This window comes from Equus caballus, chromosome X, assembly GCF_041296265.1.
Source record: "Equus caballus isolate H_3958 breed thoroughbred chromosome X, TB-T2T, whole genome shotgun sequence".
NCBI lineage: Eukaryota > Metazoa > Chordata > Mammalia > Perissodactyla > Equidae > Equus > Equus caballus.
Genome location: NC_091715.1, coordinates 31692 through 44937, shown reverse-complemented (window position 1 = coordinate 44937; position 13246 = coordinate 31692). Strand labels below are relative to the sequence as shown.

General features: G+C 61.1%; 1 protein-coding gene and 2 long non-coding RNA genes across 6 annotated transcripts in view; 1 reads left to right on the top strand and 2 right to left on the bottom strand.

The window, feature by feature from the left end:
* Nucleotides 1-2544, bottom strand: part of PLCXD1 (phosphatidylinositol specific phospholipase C X domain containing 1) — a 12125-nt gene extending 9581 nt beyond the window's left edge. For 2 of the 3 annotated variants that reach the window (XM_070257819.1, XM_070257820.1), the window contains exons 1-2: nucleotides 2419-2544; nucleotides 194-338 (exon numbers count right to left, since the gene is read on the bottom strand). In XM_070257819.1, the coding sequence (XP_070113920.1) occupies nucleotides 194-338; nucleotides 2419-2544 (271 nt within the window). Of the gene's footprint in view, nucleotides 1-193; nucleotides 339-913; nucleotides 1497-2418 lie in introns of those variants that run through there. The other variant, XM_023633896.2, reaches the window with a different exon arrangement.
* On the top strand, nucleotides 2524-6914 carry LOC138921913 (uncharacterized). Of its 2 annotated transcripts, XR_011434914.1 has the most exons (4): nucleotides 2524-2655; nucleotides 3480-3596; nucleotides 4913-5040; nucleotides 5350-6914. It is a non-coding gene; the product is annotated as an uncharacterized lncRNA (long non-coding RNA). The 2 variants fall into 2 exon arrangements; XR_011434913.1 differs by lacking the exon at nucleotides 2524-2655 and having other exon boundaries at nucleotides 2713-3596.
* On the bottom strand, nucleotides 5091-13246 carry LOC138921914 (uncharacterized). The gene is made up of 4 exons (XR_011434915.1): nucleotides 12279-13246; nucleotides 11842-11901; nucleotides 5911-11316; nucleotides 5091-5410 (listed from the first exon to the last, which is right to left on the bottom strand). It is a non-coding gene; the product is annotated as an uncharacterized lncRNA (long non-coding RNA).

The window sequence follows — 13246 nt, the reverse complement described above, 5'->3', positions numbered from 1 at the left end:
ACTGGGGGCTTAAACCACAGAATTCACCCTCTCCCACCCCGGAGGCCAGAGTCTGAGATGAAGCTGCTCACGTGTGTGTGTGTGTGTGTGTGTGTGCGCGTGTTCGTGTGTACCTGCGTGTGCACACGTGTGTGGTTGGTGGAGCCCAGCCCAGCCCACAGCCAGCACCCCCCCCGGCCACAGAGCCGCTCACCCGGGATGGAGAGGTGGTGCAGGGGCACGTCCCAGAGCCGCGGGCACAGCGCCGACATCCAGTCCGCGTTCACGGGGCGTGGCAGGCTCCCGCCGCCGCCAGGTGCGCTCAGCTGCCCGCCCATCGAGGAGCCCGCACGACTGACCTGCGAAACGACACAGGGTTTGCACAGCGGAAAAAAGGGGAGCCTGGAACACCCTGTAGACAGAGAGAGAGACCAGCCAAGCGTGCCAGCCCTGCACTGCGACCCCTGGGACCCCAAGCTCGCTTCCAGCCTGTGCCTCTGTTTCCCCACTTGCAACGGGGACGGTGGCCCCGACAGTATCGAAGGTCACCTGAGGGTCAGGGACACACTCACACCCCCGTGTCCGCGAGAAGCTTCCTGCGAGGGCCCTTCCCCTGAGACCTAGAGGAGACCCCGGCCCCCGTCCACCGTCAAGGCCGCATGGACCCCGTTCCCAGCCTGGCTCCAGGCCATGCACCGGACCCCAAAGCACTCGCCACGACGAAAGCCTGTCCCACAAGCCTCAGAGCAAGGGCGGCCACTGCCACGTCCTCCATCTCCACCCCAGAGCTGACCACAGCACCCCAGCCTCCAGCAGACGCTGCCTCAGGGTGCCGGAGTCCAGAGGCCCTCTGTCCACCACCCAGGCCGGCCCCCCTGCCCCGCCCACACCCCTGGCATTGGTTTACTGTCTCCACAGAAACCCCTTTACCCACCTGTTCACAGGTTAACAAAGCTGGGCTGGGGAGTTGTCTTTATTGTGTAGTCCCCCCTCTACAGTAAGAGTCCCATCTACTGCCACAATCCCCCTCTACAGAAAGAGTCCACCTCTATGATCACAGTTCCCCTCTCTTATCACAGTTCCCCTCTACAGTAATAGCTCCCCTCTACTGTCACAGTTCCCCATACAGTATGTTCTCCTCTAACGTCACATTCCCCCACTACAATAGTCGTCTCTGTCTGTCATCATGGTCCCCCCTCCACAGTAACAGGCCTCCTGAATTATCAGAGTTCGCCCTCTACAGTAATAGTCCTCCATTGTCACAGTCCACCCTCTACAGCAACAGTCCTGTGTTCGCCAATGATCAGAGAAAAATGGTGCCCGCCGTGGGGGCGCAGGCCCTGCCCCCGCAGCCGTCCCCCCCCGACCCCCGGTGGCCAGGGCTGGGTCGCTGCCCTCCGGTCTCTGGTTTCAGGGGCCAGAGCAGGTGCGTCTCCGCACCTGAGCGCGGACCCCGAGCCGCCAGGTGGCCCCGCTCCCGGCTCAGCTCCACGGCCTTCGGCGCCTCGGCGGGGACCCTGGGCCCGCCCCGCCCCGCCCCGCCCCGCCCCGCCCCCGCCCCGCCCCCGGAGCCCGGTTTCCGCAGGACGGCTCAGGCCCAGCCCGCGCAGCCCTGGCCGGGGCCGCGGCCTCCCCTCCCCCGACCCCGACCCCCGGGCTCCCCTCCCCCGACCCCGACCCCGCGGGCTCCCCTCCCCCGACCCCGCGGCCTCCCCTCCCCCGACCCCGACCCCCGGGCTCCCCTCCCCCGACCCCGACCCCCGGGCTCCCCTCCCCCGACCCCGACCCCGCGGGCTCCCCTCCCCCGACCCCGACCCCGCGGCCTCCCCTCCCCCGACCCCGACCCCCGGGCTCCCCTCCCCCGACCCCGACCCCGCGGGCTCCCCTCCCCCGACCCCCGGGCTCCCCTCCCCCGACCCCGCGGCCTCCCCTCCCCCTCCCCCGACCCCCGGGCTCCCCTCCCCCGACCCCGACGCCCGGGCTCCCCTCCCCCGACCCCGCGGCCTCCCCTCCCCCTCCCCCGACCCCCGGGCTCCCCTCCCCCTCCCCCGACCCCGCGGGCTCCCCTCCCCCTCCCCCGACCCCGCGGGCTCCCCTCCCCCTCCCCCGACCCCGCGGGCTCCCCGACCCCGACCCCGACCCCGCGGGCTCCCCTCCCCCACCCCCGACCCCGACCCCGCGGCCGGCCCAGCGGGTGAGGACGGACCGACCCGGTCAGCCCGGCCTCCCGCCCACGCGGCCGGCGGCACAGACGGGCGGGGGTTGTCCACCCCGCGAGCCGCAGCCCCGACACGGCGCCCCCGGTTCTGCGCCCACGGGGTCCCCGCCCTCCGCGGCGCCCCGGGGGCAGGAGGAACCGGGGACGCCCCCGCCCCACGCGGGCCCGGCCTCCCGGGACCCTGCACTCGGACAGACGGACAGACGGAGGGGCGCTCACACCGCGCAGCAGTCTCTCCGCAGCAGCTCCCGCCTCGTCCTCCGCTCCCGGGCGGCGCTCGCGCTTCCGAAAACACTGGCGGCGCCGCGATTGGGGGCGGGGACGGCCTCCCGCGGGGGCAGCCGCATCCGGACATCGGCTCCGCCCAGACGGCGCCCAGCGCCAGGGCGGGACCGCGCGCCGGGAACCCGGCCCTCGCCGGGACCTCAGCACGGCCCGAGTGGGACACGGGGTCAGAGGTCAGAGGACGGGGACCTCAGGACGGCCCGAGTGGGACACGGGGTCAGAGGTCAGAGGACGGGGACCTCAGGACTGCCCGAGTGGGACACGGGGTCAGAGGTCAGAGGACGGGGACCTCAGGACGGCCCGAGTGGGACACGGGGTCAGAGGTCAGAGGACGGGGACCTCAGGACGGCCCGAGTGGGACACGGGGTCAGAGGTCAGAGGACGGGAACCTCAGCACGGCCTGAGTGGGACACGGGGTCAGAGGTCAGAGGACGGGACGTCAGGACGGCCTGAGTGTGACCAGCGAGTCGGTGGTCAGCGAACGGGGATGTGACAATGACCTGACTGTCTGGCGGCGCTCTGGCCGCAGTCCACCCTTGCGGTCACTCCGGACCTGGGTCCGCAGCAAACCAAACCGTCCTCGAGCTCCGGCTGCGTCACCTCCAGGCGCCCGCGCGTGACCTCTGAGCGCTCGGCCAGCGGGCTGCCCTGCGGGCTCTCCTGCAGCGTCCGGCCCTCCCAGCCCCGAGCGGCGCTTGGCCTGGCCCTGACCTGGGTGTGTCGGCCCCCGAGGGTGGAAGGGCGTGTCCAGGCACGTGCACACCTGCGGACACGCCCACCCCGGCCCTGACGCCCGGGTGACCACGAGCCCGGGAGGGTCAGTCCCGCGCCCCCTCCCCCCATCTGCTCCGTCCTCTCACAAGGAGCCCGTGCGCCGCCTCTCCCGCGCTGGCTGCAGACCGGTCGGGACCCGAGTGGACAGGCGGCTCAGAGGGCTGCCTGGGGCCAGCACGTGGGCCGGATGCTCCATGGCGGCCTCTCTGCTCTGTTCCGGCAGCTCCCTGCCTCCCTCGGTCACTGGCCACAGGTGGCCTCGGGGCCAGCGGTTGTCTACGCGGACGTCCACTCAGTGCCACCGCGTCCCATGGCTTCGCTTTCCCTCCTCCCGACTCAGGTCCCTCGGCTCCCTCCCTCCTCCTCCCTCCCACCTTCCTCAGTTTCCCTCCCTCCTTCCTCCATCAAGACCTAGCTCCCCCCGCAGCCCCTCCCTGGCCCCGTTCTCCCCGTGTCCCTCCACAGCCCAGACCCCAGGTGAGGTCTGTAAAACGGGCCCGGAACTCCTGCGACCTTGACACCCACCCCCGCACCCCCATCCGGGGTACCGCTGCCTGCAGACTAGACCCCGCCCCTTGCCCAGGCTCTGACTGCCGTCCACTGGTCGTCCCGCGCTCAAGCCTCCCCCAGCCCTTCTCTCCTGCCTCTGAGACGCAGGACCACGGCCCAAACTGTGCAAATGCCCCAAACCGGGGAGGACGTGGGTTGCACCACAGACGGGAATCGAGGCTGCAGGACAGCGGCACTTAAAGTCGGGGCGTCCCCTGCGTCCCCAGGGCGGGCGCGGCAGCCACAAGGGCCACGCACGGGCCCAGGGCGGAGGGGGAATCAGGGACTGTGTGATGCGGCGCCGGCGGCCACCGCGGCTTTAGGTGGAGGAGGGGCTGCAGCCGGGGAATCGGGTCACGGAATGCAAGCGCCACAGGATGGAGGAGGCTGCAGAACCGGTCCCCCCGGGCCCCGGAAGGAGCAGCGCTGCCTCCGGCGGGACACAGCCCGGCCCACAGGCCCCTCCCCACCGCCTCCCTCTTCCCCGCCCACAGGCCCCTCCTCCACCGGCCCCACCGCCTCCCTCCTCCCGGCCCAGAGACCCCTCTTCCACGCGCCCCGCTACCTCCCTCCTCCCCGCCCAGAGACCCCTCCTCCACCGGCACCCCTCCTCCCTCCTCCCCGCCCACAGGCCCCTCCTCCACCGGCCCCACCGCCTCCCTCCTCCCGGCCCAGAGACCCCTCTTCCACGCGCCCCGCTACCTCCCTCCTCCCCGCCCAGAGACCCCTCCTCCACCGGCCCCACCGCCTCCCTCTGGGCCCTGACCCCACCGTGGGCGTCCTTCCCTCTGGCTCCCCCATTCCTCGGATTCATCCTGGGAGCCCCCAGTCCCACCACTGTCCTCTTCCATCACCGTCCATCCAATCCCGCCCCATTTCATTCCCTGAGACGTTGGTCCCAAACACTGGAACAGCTCCCCCCCCACCCCTCCCTGCCCTCTGACCTTGGTCACGGCCCTTGCCCCTTCCACTCCTTGGTTCCTGCCAGGGAGTCGCCAGCGGCCTGGCCGCCCCTTGTCCGTGTTGGGCGGCTTGCTGTCCATGGGACCCCTGTGCACGTGGCGCATCCTGTGGCGCTGAGGGCCAAGGGACATCTCTCCCACACAGAGGCGACAGCAAGGCTGACACGGGATGAGGACCTGCCGTGGGGCTGTCCACTCTGCTCAGAGTCCTGTGCCCGTCAGGAGCCCCAGCGCCCGGCTGTCCACCCCTCAGCCCCTGATGTGGAACCTGAAGTGAGTTCACTCATCCGTTTTTGTAGCAAGCCAATCTCTGACACCGGGGGTGGTGGAAGAAAGGAGGAATTTTATTATTGCACAGCACTGAGTAAGGAGAGAGGGCAGCTAACGCTGAAATCCCAAACTCCCCCAAAAGCTAAAAGGAAGGGTTTTTATTTGGGGTTTTCGGTAGGGGAAGGGAAGCATATAGCCTGCTGGTTGGAGCTTTCCCACCGGCCTGTCTTTGGCCTTGAGACACTGGCAGAGAGGAGGGAGCCCGTGGCCTGGCTGGTCAGCAGCTCTCCCAGCAGCTTGTATCTCTTTCAGGGAGGAGATAGTCCAGGTGCTTGTCCTTGGCGGTGTCTGTCTCCATGGAGGATAGCGGATTCTGGAGCCAGGAAGCCAGGGAGTAAGCAGGGAATTAGTGTTTTGGTTTTAACCCCATGTATTCTGGGTTTAATGGAGAGAAACTGATATCAGGGTCCGTATCACCCCAACGTGGGCCTGGAGTGCATGTGGATGTTCCACCCTAGAGGGCAGGCGCAGGGGCAGGGGGCCTGTGAGCATCTACATGGGCCAACAGTCACGTCAGGGCACTGTGTGAGCGTCTACACGGGTAAACAGCCACCACATCAGGGCACTGTGTGAGCGTCTACACGGGCAAACAGCCACCACATCAGGGCACTGTGTGAGCGTCTACACGGACAGTAGTCGCACATATCAGGTGTCAGCCCGTGTCTGCTATGAAAGTTCCTGAGGCTGTAGCTCCACATTTTTGGACACCATCCAAATGCTCTCGAGTGGCGAGGAGGGCAGCCACCACCGCGGCTCACAGCCCCCCGTCCACCCTGTGACGATGCCTGTGGGGGCTGAGGGGGCCCGGCTGACCCTGAGCCCAGGGCCGCTCCTAAGGGTGCCGTGGTCTGAGCTGCCTCCTCTTGGTAAAGATGCTCCATTCCCTCTTTCCTCGGCCTCGAGAACCAGGTGGAGCCTGCGGGAGTCATTTAGTCAGAGCCGTGCCTTGTCTGCCCCTTACCCGAGAACGGAGTCGGGACTCTCTTCCTTTCTCCCTTGGGGTCCGCCCGGCACCCCCACCCCCGTCCCACCACGCTAGGCAGCCCCGCAGCAGCCCCGCTCCTGGTGGGCTCGGAGCCCAGGCAGAGACGTGCCCTCCCCAGCCGATGTCCAACTCCTCCTGGGGGTTTATGCCTCCAGGGACGGAGAGACCGTTCCACGAGCGACAGGCCCGTGCTCACTCCAAGCCCACCGCGGGGTCAAGCGTCCCGTGTCTCTGGTGGTCTCTTCAGGTTGGGGGTGGGGAGCGACTCTGCAGGTAGACGAGGCCTCTGTGACGGACGAGGCAGAAGGTTGGAAAGGGGACGACGGTGAGAGCTCCGGGCCGGGCTGGACGGCTTTCAAGTTCCCGCTGACGGGACGTGTGGGGCGGGAGCACAGAACAGAACGGTCGTCTGAGAGCCCACCAGCTTTCACAGCCCCTGAGCGCTGGGTCCGTCGTCATTGTGCCGGTTTATTCTGGATCTTTAGCTTCTCCTCCAGGTTGGGTGCCCGGGTTCCCCCCACACCATCCCTCTCTCCTGCCTCGTCCTTGATTTCTGCGGTCGGCTCCTCGACATTCCAGTCGAAGCCCTGTTAGTACAGCGAATGTTTCTAACTGTATCCTGTGATAAGCAGAACAGACTCTTACTAAACTCATGCAAACACTTAGTGTTGTGGAAAGAATTCTTAAGAGTTTCCAAACTCTGCAGGGATCAAGTCGGGAGGAAAACGTAAATGTTTAACCCTGTGGTAAAGACACATTTTCCCAAAGAAGAGAGGAAAACGGTCTCCTTAAATTCCGCCCAGTGTGACGACCTTAAAGTTGCCAAAAGCTTGCCTTCCATAGTCTTTATCAGCATCTTTTCCGTGCATTTCTCTGAAGATAAAAGATACCTGCAAAAGCACTAGAGCAAAACAATAACTGTTATAAGTGACAAAAGACTGAACAACAGTTAAAAATCTGATGAAGGTTTGTTAGAATGTGATGGACAAGTAAATTTAATCCTTTTTGTGACATATTTGAGAATTATGGCTGATAACATTATAGCAGGACACACCAGAACTTCAGGAATTCTCATACAATCTCTAGAATATTTGTTTTAAGGGTGTTCACCTATACAATATAAGCTAACAAGGTTTATCATTTATTGGACAGTACTTTCCATGTGGTTTGACATATCAAATAAGCCCAATTCTCCCTTTTTGTTAGAAGGGAGAACAAAGCCGTTGAGAAGGTCCAGGGGCCTCTGGAAACTCCCAAAGTTACTTCCAGGTCAAAAACACCTTATTTAGAACGTGATTTTGGGGAACTTTGTTAAAAAATATCAAAAAGTTTTGAACTCTTGATCAGACAGGACCACAGAACATTTTGAAACAACTATTAATTATCCTGTTAACCGAAGTGGGAAAGAGATTTCAAAGACAAATACAGACGGTTACACAGCTGCAGAAACCTTAGCTCTTTAGTAGAAAAGATTCCGCTTTTAACATAAAGCACAGGAAATTATTTCCACAATCTCTCAGCAGGAGCAGATCAACAGCCCAAGCAAACTTTGTCATTTTAACAGACGAAAGAAAATTAAAGGTACAGTTTTACGTAAGTACACTGTTAAAGCTTAATTTAAAACACGTATAGCAATTCTGTTTAATCTCATCCAGCTTGATCACATGTAAAATTTCTTTCCGGAGATTCCTGTTTCAGGAGCCTGCTCAGCTTTCTCTCCACGTTCAGAGTCCGTCCTGCCCTTTCCTTTCTTCTTCTGGCAACAATTTCACTTCAGGACAAACTTACTTTCCTTTTCTTCAACAGAAATGCATCTCCATACGTCATATCTTATTTTCCTAACCAAAAATACACGTCCACTTTCCTTGCGTCTCGTAGCTTTAATCTCACGTGTTAATTAGGATTCTTACCCCTTGGAATCCTTGATTCCTAGTGAAAACTAAGAAGTCGGCGATGGTGAACAGGCCAGTTTCTACGTCCGTTTCCTACTTTCTAGAACAAGCGTGTGCTCTGTTACGTAGTTCAGTCTGTCAACGTGGCACAAGGTCTGGTCACGAACAGACTCAAGTTTCTCTTTGGACGGCCGATGTCATTGCAGTCTGTCTCCGTCAGTTTGCCACTTAGTCACAGACGTGCGTGTCGGGCCACAGCTCTCAACGTGGACCCGGCCGGGGTCCCTGAGGAGGGTTTCCTCAGAGCATTTAGGTGCCTGGGACCCCTTTTCCGATCTCCTGAAAACTCCAGTTGGTTCTGGGAAGAATCCGCAACCAAAAGGAAATCCCCACTAGCTTGATCCCCAAAGGCAGCCTTGCCACCCAGGCCTCAGGAGACAGCGAGCGCTCGCGGGAGGGGCCCCAGCCCGCCCTGAGAGGACCAAGGCCTCCTCTGTGGGGTTGGCGCCCAGGACGACCTCCTCCTGAGGGGCTCTAAGCCCTTGCTGACAGGAAACCCGCCCTCCTTCCTGAATAAAGCGGAGAGCTCAGAGCACGGGGGTGAGGGCTCAGCACGGAGTGAAGAGCCTCCCCGAAAGCTGGCGGTGACTCAGGGAGGTCACGAGCGCCAGGGGCTCATGCTGGGGCCGCCACCACTCGGGCTCGCCTCCTTCAGATCCCACTCTGGACACCACGTGTGTCAACCTTCAAAATATAACAGCCAGTGATTTTACCAGCAAAATGAGTTCTCTCGGGAATAGCCAGAGAACCGCCCTAGGGGCCTGCGCAGCACGGCGGGCCGTGGACAAACCAGCAGCCGGGAGGGCAGGCTGCTGCACCGGGAGGAAGAGGGGGCGCGAGGGGCGGTTCCAACGACCGTCACTGGGACGAGCTGACTGCAGGGTGGCAGGTCCTCCCTGGCTGGGTGGCTGGGGCCGTCGGCTCTGTTTGGGGTGCAGGCACACTTCCCCTGTGGGCTCTGTAACTGATGATTCTCCCCGCCGACAACGGCTTTCTGTCGGGGTCGGTCACTCACCATCTCGCCCGTAACTGACCTGGACGGTACCGCAGGCGACCTCCCCCTTCTGGCCTCGTGACTTCATTTTAAATGAGGTTTTCCTGTGTTCACTTTCACCGTAAGCAGAGTTCCCTTCACTCTCTAGCCACCCCCGCGCCCAATTTCCCCCAGGATGAGCATCTTGCACCATGTGGTCCACTGATAACAACCAACCAGCCAACATGGACACAACGTTACTAACTGAGCCCACGGCTTCCGTGAGGGTTCACGTTGGTGCCGGCCGGTGTGTGGGTTTGGACAGACTCGTAATGACGTGTGTCCCCCGCTGCGGGTCGTGCAGAGGATTTTCACTGCCCTGAAGCCCCCGTGCTGTGTCTGTCCACCCTCCCCCCGACACTGGTCCTGTCACTGTCCCCTAGCTCGTCCCTTCCAGCACGTCCCCTGTGGGGTCACACGGGACAGAGCCTTTCAAACGGGCTTCCTGCTCTTCTTTTCCTATTTGAAATGCTATTTTCATTCCACATCACCCAGAGAATGCTGTTTCAATGCAACAGACTTTTACGCCTGTCTTTTATTGATCATTCTACCACATCCATACTTACAATTAAAAATTTGTTTTACTTACTATGATCATACAGCTCTAAGGGTTACATCTTTTTCTACATTATGAGTGTTACAACTCATTAAGACAGAATATATATTTGATTACACATTTTTATAATGATTACACAAAAATAAAAATTTATTAGAACTGCATCTTTTAATAGAATGAATGCAACTTTTCCTTTTTTCCCACGTGTATTCAAGGACAAGCACGACTTATTGCTGGGAAGAGAAAAGGGGCAACAGCTGCTTCTCTCCCCAGTGTCTGCCTTTAGATGTCAGCACAGAGACACCTTGTTTAGATGGGTGGAAGTTTTGTCATGAAAGTGTCACTCATTCTGTCAATTCCTTCCCAATTACATGCCCAAATATTGCACAAAAGGTTGGTCGTCTGTCAGCTGACAATTGGATTAGCTTGTCTTTCAGTGTTGTTGAAACAAATAACGGGAAGCTTTCACAGGGATTTGTGACTCACTGGCTGGAACCCTTCCTTTCTTAGGGCTTTGCCAGCGCCTGGCAGCTCGGCAGCCGTTACTGTCCCCAGCTGCTCTCACAAATTCTCCTTTAACCGACGTGCTCCGAAGGCGGGGACCGTGGGAGATGGTCCGTCTTGTCCCACCTTTGCCCACACGGTGTCTCGTGTCAGTGAAGGGCTCCCACCCCTGGGATGTGCTCTGAGCGCGTCCTCTCCAAATCCGTGTATTTAGCCGATTCCCCTTGTGGAACGTGATTGGCGTGTCCTTCCCTCCCTGCCAACCAGCCAGCCTGCTCTGATCCTCAGACGGCCCGGTTCAGCTTCACTGCAAGGACAGTGGGTTTGTGCTGACAGCAAGCTCACAACACCCAGAGCCAACTGACAGGTTGCAGCTAAAAGCAACCCCAGCGACATCAAATGGTACAGAACTGGGACCAATGCTGTGCTTGCTCTAAGTTACGAAGACAGGAGCGATCAAAAGCCTGCTTCTCATTGGGCCGCGGAGGCCGTGATGCATCATTAGCCAAAACTCTGGGTTATTTTAACAGCTTCATTGAGGGATAATTCACACAATACAACGCACATGTTTATAGAGTTCAATTTGATACGTTTTCAAATACGTGCTCATTGTGACACGGTTCCCACCGTCAAGATAAGGAATCATCCTTGTGCCCAGAGCTCTCGCCCGCCCTCCCCGTCGCCAGGAAAACACAGATGTGCTGTCAGTATAGTTGCTCTGCATTTGTACAGTAATGTACACGTCATCTGGAAATGTATGTGAAGTGCATGCGTGTGTGTGTGTCTAACTTTGGTTTTCAGCTTTACGAATAAGTCATAAAAATTAAAAATGCCTCTAATGATTTTATCACGGTCAAACTTTAGTGCAACAGAAAGGCATTTACTGCGGGAGGAGAGGGGAGATCAGACCAGCAGGTACAAGACGTGGTATTAATGGAAAAACACACAAGCAGATAGTCTATTAGCAGAAAAACAGAAACATTTTATAAAAGTGGATGACGACCAGTTGCAACTGGAGCGGGCATTTCATGGCAGGAGAAAGAAGTGAGGCGTAGCTCCTCCAATAAAGCGCGGCGATCGGAGAGAAGTCATGACGTTTGCTGTGGCTCTCACCCAGGGTGTCCCGGCCCAGACAGTGACCCACGACAACCACGCGCTGCTGGCTTTCCCCAGGCTCTTTCCTTCCCAGCTGAGAAAGGACCAAGAAGACTGCTGAGGAAGCTGAAAGAGCTGCTCGTGTTTGAAGACGTGAGACTCTTTCAGGCTCGCACTTCTCATCAGCGCTGCCATGCGAGCCCGGGGGCTCCCGCTCGGCGCACTGGGTCTTGGTGTCGGAGGACGGAGGGGGCACTGTTGGGGGACAGCGGTCCTGCCTACCACACGTGGCTGATTTCACGACCGTGAAGCCCACCTGCCCCACTCTGTGCCCTCGCCCGTAACAGAAACGTCTCTAGGCCGGGAAAGGCTGCGAGCCTGTTCTGGGTTGAGCCGTGTCACCCCCCAAATTCACATATTGGAGTCCTGACCCCAGGACCTCAGGATGGGGCTGTGTTTGGAGACGGGTCTTTAAGGAGGGGATGGAGGTGAAATGAGGTCATGAGGGTGGATCCTGAGGCAACAGGACTGGGGTCCTTATGAGAAGAGGAGATGAGGACGCAGACACGCACAGAGGGACGACCACGTGAGGACACGGGGAGGAGACACGTCTACACACCAAGGAGGGAGGCCTCAGGAGGATCCAGCCCTGCCTGCACCTGGCTCTTGGATGTCCAACCTGCGGGAGGGAGAGCTGCTCGTGTCCGCTCACCTTTTCCGAGGAAGGACCTGCCTTGATGTCTGAGTAGAGACTCCCAGTCTGTCCTGCTTATAAGCAAGTTATTTTTGCTTGGCTTTAAGATACACTAAAATTTGCAGGAATTAACTACGAGGTGATTCTAGGAGAGGTTGTTGCCATTCTTATTCAGAACTTTACAGAGAACTTTTTCCAACACTTTGGACTTCAGAGCTGCCTCCCAGCGTGGAGGGGAGCGGGCGGCAGGGCCCCTCCTCGGTGGCACCTGCTCTCATGGAACCACGGAGGTGACACCCTCTGCGTGCCCCCGCTGACCCCAGACCCGGGGGTGAGGCCACCCTGCCCCTTCAGAAGCCCACCTGCCACGAACCTCCCGGGGGTCCACCTGCCGTCACTGGACCTGTCACGGGCTTGTCCTGGTCGCGCCGGGCCGCCCACTGCTCCTGCTGCGTCTCTGGTCCAGGAAGCCGGTGCAGCGCCGGCGGCCACCTCGCAGGTCCCGTCTGGTGCAGAGCCCGAGCCGACGCGGGGTCCCCGGGGGATCCGAGGAACACGAAGGGTGACGTGCTGCCGCAGCCCCACGAGGAGTCCTCCCCACAGCGAAGGGCCCCTCCAGACCCCCAGAACGTCCCTGAACCCCAGCCTGCTGGCCGCCACGAATGCGGGCTCAGGGGGTGTCGGTCCGCCCTGACCTCGTCCTCCAGCCTGGTCCCGGGACCAGCGCAAACGGTTACACCGTGGGCAGTGCCGTGGCCGTGGAGATGCGGCTCCTGGTACGAGGCGCCGGTCGGTGCAGACCCACCTCGGCCTCCTCGTCTGTAAGGGGCGCGGCCTCGGCCCAGGGGCGCCAGCGAGGGGCGCAGTCCCGGGATGGCTGCTGGAGGGCGCGGACCCGCACGGGCGGCCCCGGATTCCACCCCGCCGCGCGGAGCGCAGTCACGACACGGGCGCTGCAGTCAGGACAGGGGCCCACGGCGGCGCCGGCCTCAGGGCCAGACGCGCCCTTCGGGGGCAGCGACCCGTCGGAGTGGGAACTCGCGTTCGCTTTCTGTCTGGACAACGAATCGAGTCGGCCGGGGTCGACGGGGGCGCGCAGACTCCGACTCCGCGGCGCGGCCCACGTGCAGGCTGCGCTCCGGGAGCTCCCGGCACAGGCGCCGGCCCCACCGGGCTTCCCGCCGTCTCTCCAGCCCCCTCCCCGGCGGGCAGCGCCGGGCGCGCGTCCCCGGAGCCTCACGGCCACGCCCGCCGGGGACGCGAGCGGTCACTCACCTGGGGCCCACGACGGGGAGGGGAGGGTCCGCGGCCGGAAGAGGGAGAGGCGGCC